This window comes from Hippopotamus amphibius, chromosome 4 (genome assembly GCF_030028045.1).
Source record: "Hippopotamus amphibius kiboko isolate mHipAmp2 chromosome 4, mHipAmp2.hap2, whole genome shotgun sequence".
NCBI lineage: Eukaryota > Metazoa > Chordata > Mammalia > Artiodactyla > Hippopotamidae > Hippopotamus > Hippopotamus amphibius.
Window position 1 is genome coordinate 161,884,523 of NC_080189.1, and position 19,769 is coordinate 161,904,291.

Genomic DNA, 19,769 nt, shown 5'->3' on the forward strand with positions numbered 1-19,769 from the left:
TGGGCGTGGGAAGCAGCCGTGGCAGGAGGAGAAGGAGGCAGGGAGTGTCAGGCAAGTGGGATGAAGAGGATCTTAAAGGGAAAGGAAAGGGATAAATCTATGATGCCACCCCAGTTTCTGACCCAGGTGGCAGGTGGCTTAGTGATGGCTTTGCTGAGAAGGAACACAGTAAGAGAACGTCTGGGTGAGGATGGGCTCAATTGGAGGAAGTATGAGGAACCCAAGGGAATTCCAGGTGGAAGGATCCAGCAGGCAGATGGGTCTAAGGATGTGAAGCATAGACAGTGCCTCTTGCTGCCCATCCCTGCCAATCACATAAGCTGAAGCCAGTGGCATGAATGAGATCATCAGCTGGAGGGGAAGAGGAGGCGAGGGTGGAGAGCTGAAGACAGTGGACCATGCAGAGGTGAGAGGGATAACCTCTGTCCTCCAGGCGTGAGATTAACAAGCGAGTGGAACCAAGTGACTGCCAGCCCAGCCCTATCACTCCAGAGCTAAAATTGGTGGCCATTCAGGCTCTGCTGTCAGCCAGCAGCCTCTGAGCCCATAAATTCCTCAAGAGCTGTTTATCTAAGCTCCGCAGCCCCTGTCCCCAGGGAGAGGACTGCCCACTCCTCTGCAGCTGTTTAAGGACAGCTGATGTGGATGCCCCTGGGCTTTCCTTCTCCCGGGGCACAGGATCAAAGGGAGCTGATGGTGGGGGTTTCCCCTCCACCTTGAGGTCACACTGAAATCCAGATCATTCCTGGCTCCCTCCCTCTCACACGCAGCATCACCTCTGAGGTCTATCTATGGGAGGCCTGGTCCTAATGTTCTTAAATGGCAGGACGGTGGTTGGCCTCAGGTCTGACACCTAGAAAGGACTCACTCCGGGGTCTTCTGGCTGCATGTACCCTGGCAGCCCTGATGGATGGGAAAATAAGCATGTTCACTTTGCTCACTACCCAGTGCCTGCACTGCATTAAACCCTTTATGTGCTTTCTGTCACTGAATCCGTAGGACTTTATGAGATGGGAACATACTGTGCCCATTTTACAGATGAGGAAACCGAGACCCAGAGAAGTTGGGTGATTTGCCTGAGGTGGAGTCTGCATGTGTTTATACTGGGCACACTCCCAGGTTAGAACTCTGAATTTATGCTAGACGTTGGCTGTGTCCCTGTCCTGTGAGGGCCCACCCCCAACACTGCCACACCTCAGCTTGGTGAGTGTGTGTGTGAGTGTGTGTGTATGTGCACACACCCCTCCCTGCCCCTGCGCTCTCCTAGACTGCCCTCCAGAGACCACAGGAATTCTGATGATTTAATCTCATCACTTTATCGAGGAGGCACTTACAGAAATTACAAGGCAAGGCCACCAGCCTGGCTTTGCTGGCAGCCAGCCGCTTGGGCCATAAAACAAATTGAAAGGAACAAAAATAAATAAATAAAATTAGACCCCCCCCCCCTCTCTCTCTCTCTCTCACACACACACACACACACACACACACACACACACACACACACACGTCAAGAACATCGCTAGGTTCTTGTTAAGGCTCGGTCTGTTGTCCTGAGAGAGCAGCAGTGCCAAATCAACAGATACTTATTGACCCCTTGCTGGAGCGACAACCTAAGATCTGTCCTTTAAGGGATTGACAGGCTGGCCAAGGGGCTGAGACCAGTGAACGTGAAGAGATAGCCACCTGCAAGTGGCATCCCACGGTGGCCCGTGTCCCCATGCCCCAGGACCTGTAAACTCACCACTCAGTGCAACAGAGCAGAGCAGGCCAGACCCCCTGGGTTCAAGTTTTTGCTCTGCCTCGTCCTGGACTCGGCTCACCTTTCTCATCTGTAAGATGGAGAGGAAGCTGTTTACCTCCAGCGTTCTTGGGAAAATTAAAGATTCAATATATGAAAAGCAGCCTGCTGCTGCTTCCTAACAAGCCCGCGTCAGTGTTAGCTCTCAGTGTGCACTGAGCATCTACTGTGTGCCAGGCACTGGGACTGCGGAGAGGAGCTGGTCTGGGAGGAGGAGACACACAGTGGCGACGCGGGTGATGGAGAGAAGGAGCACCTTCCCAAGGGGGACCTGGAGGGGCCGGCAGGCCAGGCAGGGAGGCGGGAGGGAGCAGAGTGGGCTTGTTCTGAGCAGCAAAGACCTGGGAGCCTAGGAGGTCACTGAGTTCCAGGAACTGATAATTATGCAGAGCAGTGGGAAAGGTGAGGCTGGAGAGAGAGGAGAGGAGTGGGGTGGAGCCAGGGGCCAAATTCTATGGAGTCTTCTAAGCCAGAATAGACCTGAATGAATTAGTTTATGTCTGGGATTTCCTCCTTTCTGTTTCATTCCCTCTCTCTCTGTCTCTCTCTGTCTCCAATGTTGTGTTAGTTTTGGTATACAGCAAAGTGATTCAGTTATACACACATATCTATTCTTTTTCAGATTCTTTTCTGTTAGAGGTTATTACAGGGTATTGAATATAGTTCCCTGTGCTACACGTAGGTTCTTTTTGTTTATCTATTTTATATACAATAGTGTGTATCCGTTCATCCCAAGATCCTAATTTATCCCTCCCCTGTTTCTCTTTTTAGCTTTACCATGCTTATGTGAGTACTGAAATTATATCCCAAGTCGCACAAGCGAGAAGTGGTTAGGCTCAGATAACAGAAGGGAGGGGCACACAAATCTTTATCCCTCCCCCTCCCTCTTACCTCCCATCCCCCAGCACAGAGGATGACCTCTGCCCCCCCACCCCCCACCCCCAGAAAGATGGTGCTGGACTTGAGAGAGAGAGAGAGATCTGTAAGATGCTCCAGGCAAATCGACCTCTATGAGCCTCAGTTTTCTCGCCTGTACCAAATGAGGGTCAGAATACGCACTGAGCTGTTGTGAGTACTCAGTATAATTAGGCATCTTGTAATTGGGGCTCAATAATGTCATTACTTCAAAGCACTTCGTCAACAGTGGAACCTGGTTCATGCTTATTCTCAGAAAATCCAAATGCCACCTGGAGGCTGAGGCACAGGGACACCTGAGGGCAGCCCCTCTCTGCTTCCTCTGCACCAGCTCAGCTGCTGGGTTAGCACAGGGGCCTGTCTGAGGTCCCCAAGCTCCTTGAGGGGTGCAGGGGTGGCACAGGGGCTCTGTGTGGCCTTGGGTAACTCACTTCGGCTCCTTGGTCTGTGAAATGGGGCACTGGTGGGTCCCAGAGTGTCGTCGTGAGGATTGAGGGAGCTGAGGCAGGTGACACACATTGTAGGTGCACAATAAAGGTGGCTGTTATCACTGCTAAAGTGGATGGGTTACGTGGCGGGGATTCTGAGGACAGGCAGGACTGGCGCTGCCCTGGGCTGTGAGTGGCCTTGTGGAGGCTGCTCTGTTCCAGGCAGCATCCTTGCTGGGTGAGCTGGGCCCAGGAGGGGAATCCAGGGAAGCAGCAGGTGGGCCATCACTGTCCCGGCTCCCTGAGGAGGTGGTACCTGGGTGGGGGTGGAGATGGAGAGTTTGCTCTAGCTCAGAGTCTGTTCTCTGAAAACCACAGACTCAAGCAGACTGCACTGACTGGGAAGAGACATAATGAAAAACAAAACAGCACTGTGGTCCGCTGTCCTGCACTCGTATCTTCCTGTTGCCTGTCTCTGCCCCGTCCCCAACAATTCCACTCCATCCCCCCACCCCCATTGCCTTTCCTTTGGCCTTCAGGCTTGTTATAGCTGCACAGCGCACATTTGTGAAATGTGTAGACAGGGAAGAGTGCTCAGGATAGATGCTGCGCCCCTATGTTAGAAAGGCAGCTGCAGCCTCTCCCGACCATGCTGTCAGCCCTCCCAGGAAGAGGCACTGAAGAGGGACAATGGCCTCCCCAGCGCACTTGAAGATCAGTTCATCCTAAATAAGACCCACACAGTTACACTGCATAGAACCTCTCCATAAACCTCAGGTTTCTCATCTGTAACATGGGGATGGTATCATCAGTACCTACTTCATGGAATTGCTGTGAGGATTCGGTAGATTGTTGCAGGTTTGTCTTGCATGCCTTCCGTGCAGCAGGGGCTGAGCTCAGTGTGATAGAGATGATGTGGTAAACAGCACACCTCTTGCCTTCGTGGTGCTCTCAGCCTACTGGGAGCATGGGGTCAAGTTCATGGAAGTCATTACTATCACCCATTTAAGGGGTGACATGGAAAATGAATCACACATTCCCTCTGCAGCCATGAACTGTGCTTAGAAAATCACCAGCTCATGTTGAATCATGCTTTGCAATTTTTAAAGCAATCATATACATAATCTTGCTTAATCCTTCATTTAGCGGATATCACACTGTTTTGCAGATGAGGAAACTGCGACTCAGTGAGAGGAAAGTGATTTTCTCAAGGTCAGCCAAGCTGGGTGGCCTGGGCCTCTGCCATGGGATGTGGGATGCAGGCCCTGGTCCCTGGGGGCTCAGAGCCGCCAAGAGGCTTTTCCCATGAGTTGGGGCACAGGTTGGAGGGCAGAGGGCCGGTGGGCCACACTGACCTTCTGGTCAGCAGTGGGATAAAATTTCTCTGCTTAGGATAAAATGTCAACTCAGTGAGTTTTGATGTCCCAGTTCAGTGGTGGCTTCAAAACTGTGGGTGACCATTCTTCAAAGCTGTGGCTGCCTGGCCGACCTGACCTCTGGCACTGGGATCTCTGTATTTTAGAGAGCTGGAAACACCCTGTGCCTCAGAGCACCTCATACTTTGAGAACCACTGCCCTATGGGAACCTCGGGACTGAGGGAGTAGTGGTCCGGCTGGTGAATCCCCATCCAGCCTGTGGCCGGCGGCTGGGGGCCCTGGACGGCACCTGGCAACCCTTCTGTGTCTGCTTGCAGGGAACATCGAGTACAGCTGCCCAGCCACCAACGAGTGTGAGATCACGAAACGGAGGCGCAAGTCCTGCCAGGCATGTCGCTTCATGAAATGCCTCAAAGTGGGGATGCTGAAGGAAGGTAAGAGGCCCCACTCGGCCACGCAGGGCAGAACTGAGGCCCGGGTCCTGGGTGAGCTCTTCTTCCCACGGGGAGGTTCAGACCCCCAGGAGATGCCAGCAAGCTCTGGATGTGCTCCTGGAGCAGCGCATGTGAACAGGTCTCTCCCAGTAGCCCAGGTGAAGGCCCCGCCCCCAGGCTGTCCATCTCACACACCCTGCAGGCAGGTGTGCAGCCCCGACCTCCCCGGAATAGCTCTCCACGCCCTCAGGAGGGTGTTTGAGAGGCAGGAGTTGGAAGTTCTCCACTAAGGATCTTTTGGGGAATTGCAACCCTACTTGGGCCTTAGAAAGCTGGCTATGTGCCCTGGGGAAGGCCCTCCTTGGGGGCAAGAACCCTTTCCGCCCTGGGAGGGAAGGCTTGAGATGCTTTATTACCTCTCAGTGGCTCATGGTGTATGGGGGTACAGAGACATTGAAGGCCAGAATGACACATCATGGACCTTTCATCTCCCAAGGTCAGCCTCTACTTTCCAGCAGGTGCACAGGACATGGCTGTCACCTGGCTAATGTTTTCCTCCTCCCCTGTTCCCGGCACCCACCCCCATCCTCTCTCTTCCCTTTCCTTTCTCTGCCTTTGCCTCTCTTTCTCCTCTAGAGCCCTGCCATCCAACATGGGGCAGCACGAGCCACGCCTTCTAAGTGTAAAATACACACCAGGTTTTGAAGACTTACTAGGACCTAGGACAATAAAAGGGGGTGTAAAATCTTGTAGCAGTAATTTTTAAAATGATTACATGTTGACATGATATTCTGGGTATATCAGAGTAAACAAAACATTGGGTATCAGCAGCTTCTTTCTACCTTCTTTAGGGTGGTTCTAGAAAATTTAAAGTGGCCTGTGGCTCTCCTTATTAGGACAGCATGGCTCTCGGTCTCCTCCCCCACCTTCCCTGTTGACCTGCTCAGGCTGATGACCGTCATTCAGTGCCTTTTTGGAGATGGGTGTGGGTATGTATGTGTGTGTGTGTGTGTGTGTGTGTGTGTTTCTGCCCTTTCCCCGCTTTCAAGGGGGAGCCAGTGGCAATTTTTACAGATCAGCTTTTATGATTCTGGGCCCTGGGATCCTTCCAGAAATGGGAGGAGGCAGGAAAAGAGTTGTGTGCTGATGATCAGATTATCTGATCCAGAGGGGCTGGGAGAGAAGAGGAAGTGAGGGACTGGAATGCAGGCCCTCACGGGGAGGGGTTTCTGGAGCCCAGCCCAGCCTTTAGAAGCCCTCCTCCCATCCTCCTCTCTAGGTGCCCTGGGGGAAGAGGGCCTGAATTGAAGGTGCTTTGTCAGTAGCACGACTTGGACATTGTTGTGATGTGGAAATCAGGACCACTGTCCTCCGTTTTCCATTCTGGGCTCCCCCTTCACCTCAGCTCCAACCAGTTCCTCCACCGCCCTATGTGGCACATTGGCCTTTAAACTGCGTTTCTTACCAGGTGCTTCATGTAAACTTTTTGAGATGGAGAAGGCCACTCAGCTCTTCTTCACATCCCAGCTGCTCCTCGGAGAATCAACCAAAGAAACAGCCCTCTTTCTAGGTTAGAAACAAGCTGAAAGACTGTGTCTGTTCATCTTGGGTCTACCCAATTTCGGTCTACCCCTGTGTAGGGTGTGACCCAAGCTAGCGGCTGAACCAGGTCCCCTGACTCCTGTGCTAGGTTCTTCCTACTCCTCCAGAGCATCCCGGGGTTCACAGATGAGGAAACTGAGGCGCAGAGGCCCTCCGAAGCGTGCCTTAGCGCTGGCCTCCTGACCTCCCCCTCTGCATGCTGCTGGGAACCAACCGGAGGCTTTCTCAGCCCTGGAGAGGCTGCTGGCTCTTAAGTTTGTAGGGATGTTCAGGGAAGCCGGGTGTGAGGACCCCGACACAAGCCGGCGGCCAGCTGTCCAACAGCCTCTCCTGGATGGAGCGCGTAGCCTCTCTCGGCTTCCTTCACAGCATCTGAGGAACTTGGGACAGAAGGAAGCTGATCGCTAGCAATATGCTCCTATGAGTGCTAACACGATTGCTAATATGATTACCGACAATATTTGAAGCGAGACAAAGCTGAGTCCTGCAGAGGCTCATGCTGGTTTGAGGGGAGCTTCTCCGTGCTCTGCCGCGTCTGCTCCCCACGACACAGGTCGGGGTGGGGGAGGCTTCCCGTCCCAGGCCACCTCCCCCTTCCCCCAGGGTTGTGAGCAGGGAGGGAGAGATAAGGAAAGTGGGGACCACCACTCGGCATCCCTGGACCATCTTGCAACCCTTGAACAGAGTCTCCTTAGGGACTACTCAGTGCTGGGAGGAGAGTAGGGGTACTTCCTAGTGGCCCTCAGAAAGGGGGAATGATGAGGGGGTCCACCGAAGCGGGGAGGCAGGTGGCCAAGGGCACAGTCCATCAACAACAGCAGCCCAGCACCCCGCCGGCCGCTTGAAAGGAGTGAGGCGGGTGTGGTGTGTCCCAGCAGGATGGTGGGGGGTGCTGGGGGGACGTGGGCCTCAGGTGGGGAGCACACATATGATGGGCGTCCGAGGCTGTTGGTGGGAGCCGGGCGGATGTGCTGCAGTGAACTTCCTGGGGCCCAGCCCCCGAGAAGCAGCAGTCACCACTACCCGATACTCCCCTCCCCTCCAGCCCTGCCCTGGCTCCCCGATGGGGGTTGGGGCGGGGGGAGATGACACAAAGATTCCAAGCGCCTCCATTTAGTGCCTCGCCGCAGTACAGAGCCTTGGCAAGATCCTGGGATCTGAAGCTTCACGGGGACCGGCCCCTTGGGAGAAGCGTGCCTCACTGAGGAGCCTGGGTCCCTGCCAGGCAGGGGCTCTCAGCACATGCCCTAGCTCCCGCTTTTGTTTGGCTTCCTGCCCGACCCCGACCCGCGCCCCGTGTGCAGGAGCCCAGGCCCCCAGGACCACCGCAGTCTCCCTGCCTCCCTCTGTCTCCCTCAGACTCTGACCTGACTCTGAAATGCAGACCCCAGCCTTCCCCAGGGGGCTCCCCATCTTCAAGGCTCCGCGGTGGGGAGAGCCAGGGGCCGGGGTCCTGGGGGAGGGGGCTGGAGAGGGGAGAATGGGAGGCCGGCTTCCCCTCCTCCACACCTCACCGACCACTGTTTCCCTCTTCTATCCAGAAGCTCTGGATGCCTTTTAAGGTCTTTCTTTTCTCAAGTAAAATAACCTGAGAGACTGCCAGGTGATGCTGGAGGCCCGGCCACTGCCTGGGAAGAGGTCAGAAGTGAGGCTTTCTGTGGCTCAGGCTCTGCCTCCAGGCTGCTGTCAGCTCTGGAAGCTTCGGCTGTGGAATCTAGGTGATGTCCAAGGGTCTCTCCCTTCAAGCAAATCCAGTGTATGAAAATCTGTATTTTTCAGGGGAAAAAGTAATTATTCTCTTTAAAAGAAATTGAATACAAAATCTGCTCTGGGCTAGGAGTCGGTGCCTGTGTCCCCTCCTGGCTCTGAGGTATCCTTGCTGTGTCTATTATCTCTCACTTACAAGCCTGGGCCTCCATTTCTTCACCTGTGGAGCAGGGGTGTTGAAACCTGCTCTCCATCAACAGGCCAAGGTGAGGACCAGATGGGACAACTTGTGGTAAGATCCACTGTGGGATTGCTTTAAGATGTCAGCTTCCTGGGTGTGTTAAACTAGTATTTGATTCAAAGATAGTCTTCTTTGCACCCATTGTGTTAGGTGGGGCATACTGGTGTCCAGCTGCCTTGATTTTCCTTCTGGATTTGCTGGTGGGAATCTTAGAGGTGGCATCTGCCTTGGGCTGACCCCATCTGGGGTCTAAAATGAGGATGAGAGGGTCCCTTGGCAGGACCGTAGAGAAGCTCTCCCCTGGTAGGGGAGGGTGTGGCCTGATGGCCTCTAAGCTGGGAGAACCTGGAAAACCCTTTGCTGCATTTCACAGCCCCTCCTCCCCCGTCTGGGAATTCAGCAAATCTCCTTGCCCAGATTGTCCCTGCAAACTTCTCCTTCTCCTCACCTCACTTTACCTCCCTCAGGCCACCAGCCTCCCAGGCCCGCTCCATTTCCTCCTCCCCTCAGCCCCCGGTCTGCCTTTCCCCAAGTGTTTTCTAAAAGATATTTGATTTCAGTGAAAGCTGGGCTGACGTCCATGCAATACGCCCTCACTCTCTTTGTGCTTATTGGGAAGGCGGAGGGCTCCTCCGGGGATTCTGGGTAATTGGGTTAGTGGCCAGCTCATGTCAGGAAATTAAAAGGAGGCCCCGATCAGGTTCCTGCTGCATGGGATTTAATGGCTTTGTATTTATAGAGTATCCCGCCTGTAGCCCATGCCAGAAACACCACTTTTCTGGCCCTGCGAATGAAGAAAGAGGATGAGAGATGACTTGCCTTTAAAAATTCTTTTTCTTTTCCAAACTACCTTAGTGTTCTGAAACAAAACAACCCTTGAGCACTTCAGAGAATGGTTTTGAACTAGAGCCCGAGAACTCTGATGGCTGTTTGTGTCCCCTTGAATCACTTTCCACCCTACAAGCACACATACACACGCACACATCTGACGGCTCACGAGATCTCCCCACGTGGCCTCACGCCTTGGGCCACTCAGGCATAATGCCTTGATGACCTCTGGTTGGGGAAGTGTTGATTGAATGAAGTCACAGGAGATGGTCTTGTCTGTGCTGAGCCCTTATTACTGTTCATTCAGGGCTTTTGGCTTGTCAGACATCGGATAACGGTGTTTAGTGGTCTCATGGACACAGGAAAACCCCAGCAGCGCCGCTTATCCGCTCCTTGGGGGATTTACTTAAACTTTGTTAAGCCTCCCTTTCCTCCTCTCTAAAATGGGAATGATAGTAGTGGCTCTTTCATCTTGCTCCTGATTCGCCAGGGAAAGCCCCTAGAGTTGTACCACAGAGTAAGAAGTCAGTCATTGATTTGAGATACTCTGCATCATGTTACATCATTGATTTCTTCTGTGTTCCAGAAGGCAGCTCTGAATCTTCCAAAGCCTCTCTCCCTACTCCTTGGCTGATGACCTTGCTTCATGTTTGCTTGAGAAAATAGAAACAGTCAAGTGCGGGAATTTCTAAACCCCCTGCTGTTGAGTCCACAAACCTCCCTACTTGTTTTCCACCTTCACTCTTGTTAGAGGGGTTTCTGTTCCCATCAAAAGCCTGTCTCCCCACCTCTGCTCTGAACCACGTTCCTCTTTCTTTATCAGGGACGTCACTCCTATAGTATCATGTCTGCTTCCAGCCCCATCAAGCCCTTCCTCGCTGCTGGTTTATGTTCATCAGCACACAAACAAAATTTAATTTAAAAAAACCCACAACTGTATTTTGATCCAAACTTTTATCTCTTTTCAGCTACGGCCCTTCTCCCTTTCTCAACAAAACTTGCCTGAAGAGTTGACAGCACTTACTATATCCATCCACTCTAAAAATAAAAATGGAAACAAACAAAACATTTCCTTAAAAAGTAAGCATTGAGTAGATCCAGAAAAATATAGTATGTTATTTTAGTTAAGGTAAGGCTAAACTTCAATACAAAGAGACTCCCTTCCTCCCTCAAAACAAAAAACTCAAACTTAAGCAAGAAAGAACTTTAATTCTCTCTCATCTCTCATATACAGTCCAAAAGGTCAAAGGTGATCCAGGACTGGTGGGCACCTTTGCCATCCTTAGCAAGCAGTTTCTCCTTGTGAACCCAGTCATCTCCATCTCCTACGCAGCCAAAAGGAAGAAAAGCCTGTATCAGATCATTCCGAGGGCAAGACCCAGAGTGGTACAAGTTCCTTCCATTCACAGCCCATTGGTGGGAACTAGTCACATGGCCACACCTCTTTGCAAGGATGTCTGGGAATTGTAGTTTTTAGCTGGGATGCCATGTGTCCAGCTAAAACTGTGTTGGTATGGAAAAAGAGAATACCGTATTTTAAAGGACAGGCATTGTCATTTGCCGAAAACATATGTAAAGTAGGAAGAATACTGATACCTTCCACCCAGTCTAAGAAAAAGAAAATTTACCCTTACTTTTGAGGTTCCCTCTGTACCTGAGCCCACATTCATTACTTTCAGGGGCAACTATTATCCCGATTTCACAATATTTTCCCATGCCTTTCTTTATAGTTTTGTCCTGTATTTGTATCTCAAATAATATCATGTTTTTTAGTTTTAAATGAAATTATACTATACATGTTCTTCTGCATCTTAATTATATTAGTCAGGATTTCTGAGATGAACGCTTCTTGTTGCATGGTGCTATCATTCATTTATTTTAATTTCTATGTTATAGGAGTCAGCTGGATACATGCTTACTTTTTTAGGCTTTGTGCACCAAAAGGTCTCTGTCTTAACTATTTAACTCTGCTGTTGTGATCTGAAAGCAGCCACAGACAATATGTAAATGAATAAACAGAGTAATGTTCTATGAGGTACTTGTCTGAGCCTTTTCCTAACTTTTCTACTTTATTTAGAAATCTTATTCTGGTCATTTTTTCAGTTGCTGGTGTAAAAATCTCATTTGTAGCTTTCTTCTCTTTATGGAGTCCTTTGATGAACAGAAGTTAGTAATTTTAATAAATTGAATGTATCAGTTTTTCCTTTATAATTTGTACTTCTGTGTCACTTAAAAAAAAAAGTCTTAACCTGCTACTGTAAAGATGCTTTCCTAGTTGGCCTTACCCATGTTGGTCTTGGATCCTGCCAGAGTTGACTTTTGAGTACAATGAGCTGACTCCAGGATGGCAAATTGCTTTTAGCTGCACTGTCAACTCTAGGGTGGGGAGCAGCTGCCTAGAATGTGTGATCGAAAGGCTTCCTAGGCAGTGCCTGGGATCAGTAGGCAAGAGTGCCGTGATTGATTAGCAATGTCTGCCACAGACTAGGAAATGGAGGGTGGTGGCATAGCTGACAGCTTTTTGCCATGACTGATCTAGTGCAACTGAGTTTAAGTGATTTGCCCAAGGCCACACAGCTAGTAAATAACAGAGCTGGGTGGAAACTAGTATCCTTGGTTATACCAGAATTCCTTCTAAGAAGCCCAATCCAATTCATTGTAGATGCCTTGGCCAGTAGCAAAGCCTATAGCCCTTCCTCAAAGTGGGAAAAAGAGGAAGGGAACAGAAAGGGAGGCTGGGCTGAAATAGCTTTTCCTGTTAAGGTGTTCCGTTTTAGAGACTTTTTGGCAGCTGGGATTGCAGGGATAGCACAGCCCTGCCGAAGCGTCCTTGGGGACACGGTGCCCTGGGTGAGAAGGGTCCAGAGGAGAGAGCAGCAGGAGAGTGGACGCTTCTTTAATAGGCAGAAGGCCAGGACCTCGTCACCCAGCCGTCTTACCCACCCTGGAGCAGCTGGCACAAGCCCTGGACTATTAGGTGGCATGTGTGTTTATCCACCTTGCTCTCTTGGTTGTAGGGAGTCAGGTGTGAGGCGCTCTTCACCATTATGTTACGGCAACCAGGGTAAGAGACAGCCCGAGCTAGCTGTCCTGTCTGGGGCAGCAAGGTGAGCTCACCTGTCACCCAGAAAGCCCTGCCGGACAGGCGGCTGACGGGAGCCCGGATCGCGCAGGGGGTGTGGATGAGTGTTTAGGGTGCTCAGCTGAACTAGGGTTCCCATCAGCATGTCCACGTGGCCCACGGCCCTTGGGTGTTCCTACCACCTTTTGGGTGGTTTGCTCCTCTTTCTGGAGATGGGTCAGCTACAGTTTGGTAAAACTCATGGGGAGAGCGTCAACACCTAAGTCTCCTGGAAGGAACACCCGTTAGACAGAAGTACTGCGTAAAATAGGTTTAGTGCATTGCTCCCCAGACCTGGTGGGTGATCAGAATCACTAGAGGAGCATTGCAAAATTATCCACTCCTGCACATCTCCTCTATTGACTTAGGACCCATTGACTCAGAACCTCGAAGAGGGTAAGTCCTTAAGGTCTGTGTAGTTCAAAGGCTTTCAGGACATTCTGATGATCATACAGGATGAGTGGTCTCAAGTTCAAGGCAAAGGAGATAGGACTTAGAGAGCAACGTTCAGATCCTCCCTCTGACCTTTCCTGGCTGTGTGACCCTGAGAAAGTTACCTGATCTTTCTGAGCCTCAGTTTTCACGTGGGAATAGTGATAATCGTGTATTCTTCCTCCCTCAATTTTGTTTACACAGATCAAATGAGGTATGGAAATAGCTTTGTAAACTGTAAAGCATTGCATACATCATTAATAAACCAACGACATTAAATTGGGTGTGTGTATGGCCGGGGGGTGGGGGTGGGGGCATTTCTAGGTAAGGGGAAGAGAAGGGCCTTGACCATGACAACTTTGCAGTGTCAGAACAGCAGCTCAACAGAGAAGGCAGGAGAAGGACACAGGCTCGGAGCCGCTCCCTCTCTGCCTTGTCTGAGCCTTTCCTTTGGGAAGAGAAATGTGACAGCTGCAGCGCCTGGGACAGGCTGTGGGCCAGGTGTGGGGCCTCGCTTTTCTGAGCTTTAACTGGTTATTTTTAGTACCTGGGATAAAAGAAAGAAATTTAAAACTGCCCCCTGCTGCTGCTGCCCCTGTACACGCTGCTATTTTTACTTCCGAAAGGCTGGGCTCTCATCCAGCTTAGGGAGGGCGACCGAGGAGAAAGAGGGGGAGTTGGAGGGAAGCAGGAATTATTTTACTTCCATTAAGAAAAAAGTCAGAAGCCTGATCTTATCAAGTCAGCTTGTGGACATCTGATCCAGGACAGGGCAGCTGCCGGCCCTGCCTGCAGAGGGTCGGAGAGGTCAACAAACGGGGCAGGGGCTTGGGGGAGCCCCATTCCCCCCTCCCCCTCCCCTACCCCCAAGCAGTTTCTTCCCCAGAGCAGCCCAGCAGCTTCTTTGCTCTTTTCTGTGCCCCGAGCTGGGAAGTGGGATTGGACACTGCAGACAGAGGGACAGCAGCCCAGTGATGAGACTGCTGGGGGTTGGGGACTGTGTGGCTGCAGCCAGACATATTCAAGAGAGTACCTGTGGTGGTGCTGTGTGCCCCGGGCACAATATTCAGTGTCTCTGAATCTTAGTTTCTTGAGTTTTTGTTGAACACATCTGACCTATGGTAGTTATAACTAAGGGGGTGTGTTTCTCTTCCCTGGAAGAAAGCTGGCAGTTCAAGGCAGACACTACCACTCTCATACTATTGAGTGCCTACTGTGTACTGAGCACATTAGTATGTTTCACACATTTTATGTTATTTAATTCCACTAATCAGAGAAAGGTGAGGTATTAAAAAAATCTTTTAACAGCTTTATTGAGATATAATTCACCCATTTTAAGTGTACAATTCAATGGCTTTAGGTATATTACATTTTTTTTTTAATTGTGGCAAAGTATATACAACAAAATTCACCTTTTAAAAATCTTTTTTTTTTTTTTTGGCCAAGTCACATGGCTTGTGGGGTCTTAGTTCCCCAAACAGGAATCCAGCCTAGGCCCACAGCAGGGAAAGCACTGAGTCCTAACCACTGGACCTCCAGGGAATTCCCTAACAGCCATTTTTTAGAGTACACATAATTCAGTGGGATTAAGCTTATTCAGTGTTTTGCAGCCATCACCACTACCTGGTCCAACATGTTTTCATCATCCCAAATAGAAACTGTGCTATAACTCCCCTTTCTCCCCTACCCCCAGCCCTGGGATCCTCCAATCTACTTTCTGTCTATTCTAGCTATTTCTTATAAGTGAAATCATTCAACATATCTCCTTTTGTGTCTGGCTGATTTCACTTAGTATAATGTTTTCAAGGTTCATCCATGTCATAGAGTGTATCAGAACTTGATTCTTTTTTTCATGACTGAATAATATTCCATTGTATGTATAATACCACATTGTGTATCAATGGATATTTGGGTTGGGGAACTCCCTGGTGGCTCAATGGTTAGGACTCAGCACTTTCACTGTGGTTCAATCCCTGGTCATGGAAATAAGATTCCACAAGCCACGTGGCACAACCAATAAATAAATAAAAATAAAAATAATTTTTTTTTAAGTTTAAAAGGACTTAAAAAAAAAAAAGATACTTGGGTTGCTTCTCATCTTTTGGCCATTGTAAATAATACTGCCATGAACATTTGCAGATTAGTATCTATTCAAAGTCCTGATTTCAGTTCTTTTGAGTAGAGACCTAGTAGCAGAATCGCTGAGTTACATTTCTGTAAGTAGTTAAAAAAATGTTTAATTAACCTTTTTATTTTGACATAATTGTAGAGTCATATGCAGTTGTAGGAAATAATAGAGCGGTCTCGTGTACCTTTACCCAGTTACTCCCTTTGGTTACATCTTGCTATAGTACAATATCACAGCCAACATATTTACTTTGATACAGTCACGATATGGAACAGTCTCAAGGGTGAAGTATTTTTAATAATAATATTGGCTACCATTTATTGAGCACTCACGATGTATTCATGACACACTTATGAATACTTAAATTTTGACCTGCACATGTTAAAAGATTAAACAGTGTTGACAATAGTTAAAACAAAGGATAAGTATTTGTTATAGTATTTGGATGGCGCTCTGGTACACTTGACATGAGAATATTATTGATGCTTTTTTAAATTCAGAAAGTATCAATAAGATATCAATAACATGATATAATCTAATAATCTTGGACAGCAATTGTAAGTTAATTAGTATTTTAATATGCTCCCTGAGCCTACTTTTTAGATATTTCGCTGATATTAAGAACACAAACAATAAGGCAACTTTAATTTCAAGTCCCTGCCTGTATTTTTTTCCATTTGCTGTTTGTAAGACTTAAGCATCCTAATTTAAAAAGTAATTGCCCATTGTATCAGCGAAAATTGCTTTCCGCTGCAAGTTACAGAGAACTTGACTGCTAGTGGCTTAAGCATCCATAAATGAGATTGATTTCCCCACCTAACCAGAAGTCCAGAGATGGGCAATTGCACAGGCTTCTTAGCCAGCATCAAGGGCTCAGGCTCTGCCTTTCTTCTCTAGTGTTCTTTGGTGTCCTCACATGGCTGCCTCATTGTTGCAAGGTGGTTGCCACAGCTCTAGGCTTCATCTTCCAGGTCAGGGGAGAAAAAAGGCAAAAAGAGCTACACCAACCATGTCTGTCTCTTTTATCAAAAAAGCAAAACCATTCCCAGAAGCCCCCACTATAGACTTCCCCTTATATCCCATTTGCCAGAACCAGGTCATATGACCAGCCTTGGTTACCAGGGAAACAGGGAAAGTGGGGAACAAGAATGCTGGGCCTGGCTGGGTCTCATTGTGTCTATGAAGAAAATCTGGGCTCTGTTAACATGGAAGAGGGGGAATGAAATGAAAATTGGGTAGAAAACTAATAATGTCTGCCAGACCCAACTGCTAGAATTTGGTGATCCACTTCTAAAGGATTCATGATACAACATATTTCTGTATTACCTCTTGGGGAGGGGCTGCTTCTTGTTTACTAAAATATGCACAGCATAGTCAAGGGGAAAAGACACACACATTGACAGATAATAAGTTTAAACATAGACCACTGTCAGTCTAGGCAGAGTGCAGAGGAATTCAGACCTCTGTCCACTGTCTCTGCCCTTGAGGGACTGACCTTTCTCAGAGCAGAGCAGATTACATCAATAAAGATAAATGCATAGAAGGAGAGGAGATGACTGGCCTGAAAACATTGTACAACATTAGAAAATAGAGGGTTCCTGACCATAGAAGGAGGATGCTCAAGGATGTCCAAGTCCATAAAGGGTTGTCTTGTGGAAGAGGGGATAGTCTTGTTGGATGGAATGCAGGGTAGGAAGTGATCTGAAGACAGAATTTAGCTCAAGACAAGGGGAAACTTTCATGAGGAATGGGCTGCCTTGAAAGAGTGAATTTCTGGAGGCTGGAGAGACAGATGGAAGCTAGGGAAAGGATCAGACCCTGAGTTTTTTTGTTTCTTAAGTCTGAAGGGCTTCATTTTAACTGGGCACATCATTTTACTCAGATACTTGATTGCCAGCTGTGGGCTTGGTGCTGAGCTTGGGCTGCAACAATAGATGAAAGTCGTTGTCCAGGAGTTGCCCACAGTCCACCAGGGAGATGGGCACATGGTGTATGATGGTGGAGAGTTGTCTTGACTTTGGTTGCTGTAATAGAGAAAGAACAAACAGAGCCCGAGAATGGCGTGGCCAGCTCTGCCAGGGGAGTCTGGAAAGGCTTCACAGTAGAGATAATACTTGAACTGGGCCTTCAAGGGTGCATCCAGGGTATGAACTGCCTTTGGGATGGTGTGGGCAGGTTACTTAGGTGGGGGCCCATCTGCCCAACCCCAGTCCAGGGGTCCCTAGGTTGGAAATCACAGGTCTATGCCCAGGACCCCTCTACCCTAAATGGGCATTGATAAACACTGACTGAGGGGCAGTGTAGGGGGGAGGGGAGAACTCAGAAAATGGGGCAGACCTGGGTCCTGTCTTCTAAGAGTCCATTGAATTGGAGGTGGCATGTGAAGTGCCAGGTGGAGGCCGGAGCACAGAGCCATGGGAGTGATGGCCTCACCTGGCTACTGAAACCACTTTCCAATTTACCATTTTCCCACTATTATGTCATTTGTCACAAAAACCACGTGTGGTGAGCAGAGTTGGTTTTACCATTGCCTCCTCTCCTGTATCTGAGACCAAAGCCATGAGAGACAACTTGGCCGAGGCCACACAACTCATAAGGGACAGAGACGGACTGGAGACCTTGAGCTAGAGTGACTCGGGTCTGTGCACAGAGTAGGATTTGGAAAAGCAGACAGGAAGCAAGGAGAACAAACACACCTCAACCAGTTATCAATTTGTGCATACTCCAATACAGCAGGCTACCTTTTTTTTTTTTAACAGACTAACCTGATAATTGATACATTTATTGGTTGGAGTCGTTGACCATTCTGCTGTAAAGATCTGGAGGAGAAAATTTAGAGAGTTTACATCAGCTGTGCCCTGGGAAGTCATACCCTGGAATGGCAAAGGGCTTGGATATTGGCTCATTTATTGGGCAAATTACTAAATCTCTGTGAGCTTCAGTTTTTCTTGTTTGTATTATCCCTATCACAGCACCTGCTTTATATGCTGTGGATTCAATAGGGCAACATATACAGAAAGTCTTCAGTAGGTTAGGCTGTTCTCGTTGACACTGTCAACGTGGCTTACCAGAGGGTTGTCCACAGCACGGGGGAAGAGTAATAGTGACGATGACGGCAGTGATCACGGTAACAGCTCCCGTTTTCTAAGCACCCACGCGGCACATTGGGTGCCACGACAGACCCTGGAGCAGGACGGCGGGCAGCCTCTGGTTGTAAGGGGCGCCTAGTCGTTAGGGGAAGCCCAGTGTGTTATTGGAGCCCAGGAAGAGGCACCCAGCCTGAATAGGGGTTTGCGGGGTGGGGGTGGAGGCATGTCCATTCCTATATGTATGGAGACTTTCGTGAACACCCACGAAGGGCCAGGCCTTGTATCAGCACAGAGAGTATTCCACGTGGAGGCAGTGACAGAGGTGGCATCTGCCCATCTCCTCACCTTCCTGAGGATGGGTGCCTCTTTTTAATTTTGTTGGGCAGTTTCCTCTCCTGCTGACAGCTGTCTGGGATCAGGCAGCCTGGGTGGGAGGCGGGAGCTTATGAGACTGGCTTCTAGCAGAGAAAGTCAGTGAAGTAGGGAAGGGGCTCATCCTGGACTGATGCTGCTGACCATGGACCACACTTTGAGAAGGAGGCAGCAGCCGGAGCCCCGCCCACATCTACACAGCGCTCTATCTCGTGCATGCTGACCTGCCACCCCGTGACTACAGCTCTGCCCAGGGCTTTCTCTGGCCACCTGAGCCTGCTCAGCCCAGACCTGTGAAGTGCCACTGACAGCGGGAGAGGTGACTAAATGCCCCAAAGTCCTCATCCCCGGCACCATATAAGGCGTGTGCTACACTGCCTCCCAGGGTCTGCAGTGAGGCTAAGCCTCGGTTGCCCACAGCAGGAGTCCACTCAGGAGCACGCTCATTATTGACTTTCTTCCTGAGATCGCCTCCCGAGTAACCTGCCCACATTACTTATCTCAGTGTCTGGTCCCGGAGAACCCACTACAGAGGTGGTCAGTTGCAACCCATTCTGACCCTCAGAGAGGAAGGGGAGTTCATTGGAAGCCCATCAGGAGGCTCAAGGACCACACTTAGCCAGACAAGGACCGAGGGAAGCCCCAGAGAGCCCAGGCACAGGAGATGCTGTAACCAGGAGAGTCTGGCCCAAGGCTGCCCACACCCCTGCGGCCGCGGGCGCTGCTGCTGCCCTCCCCAGTAAGATGACTCGCAGCTGGGGAATTGTCTTGAAATAGGAAGCAGGGGTGGGATGCTGGGTGGACCCCCTCTTGGGAAAAAAAGTTCACTATAGTCATGTTCAGCATCAAATACAAAAGTGCCAGGTGGTGGGGTAAAAAGGACGCTGCTGATGAAATGTCAAACAGTGATTGGTCCCCCAAAGAGAGCCTCCTCAGGCAGCCTGGCTGGGTGTGCTTCCAGCATCCTTCTCCACTCACCCACGTGGGCTAGGAAGATGGAAGAAGTTTGGACGGGCAGGAGAAACTGCTGGGGGAAAGACGGGGCCCTGAAGATCAACTGACTGGAGCTCTGTGCCCATGATGCTGTTGACCTTTGGGAAAAGGACGAGGAGTTGAAGCCACTGAGCTTGCTCCCTCCGGGGACTCTGTCTCTGTCTCTGACTTCTAACGTGTTTTAGTCGAGATCCATTTCATGGTAAGGAAAAGAGAGCCGCTCTGCTTCCTGTATTAGTTCTCACTTGGAGCTCAGTCGTTGGGTCCCATCCATCTTTTCATGTCAGGCCACATAGGTTGGTGG

At 49.7% G+C, this 19,769-nt stretch overlaps 1 protein-coding gene across 3 annotated transcripts in view; it reads left to right on the forward strand.

Annotated features, from left to right (window-relative positions):
- The window catches only part of ESRRB (estrogen related receptor beta), a 104,364-nt gene that overhangs the window by 65,074 nt on the left and 19,521 nt on the right, over nt 1–19,769 (forward strand). For 2 of the 3 annotated variants that reach the window (XM_057731809.1, XM_057731811.1), the window contains one exon: nt 4,836–4,952. The exons of the other annotated variant lie outside the window; for it this stretch is intronic. In XM_057731809.1, coding sequence (XP_057587792.1) covers nt 4,836–4,952 — 117 coding nt within the window. The remainder of the gene's footprint in view (nt 1–4,835; nt 4,953–19,769) is intronic. 3 annotated transcript variants of the gene reach the window in all.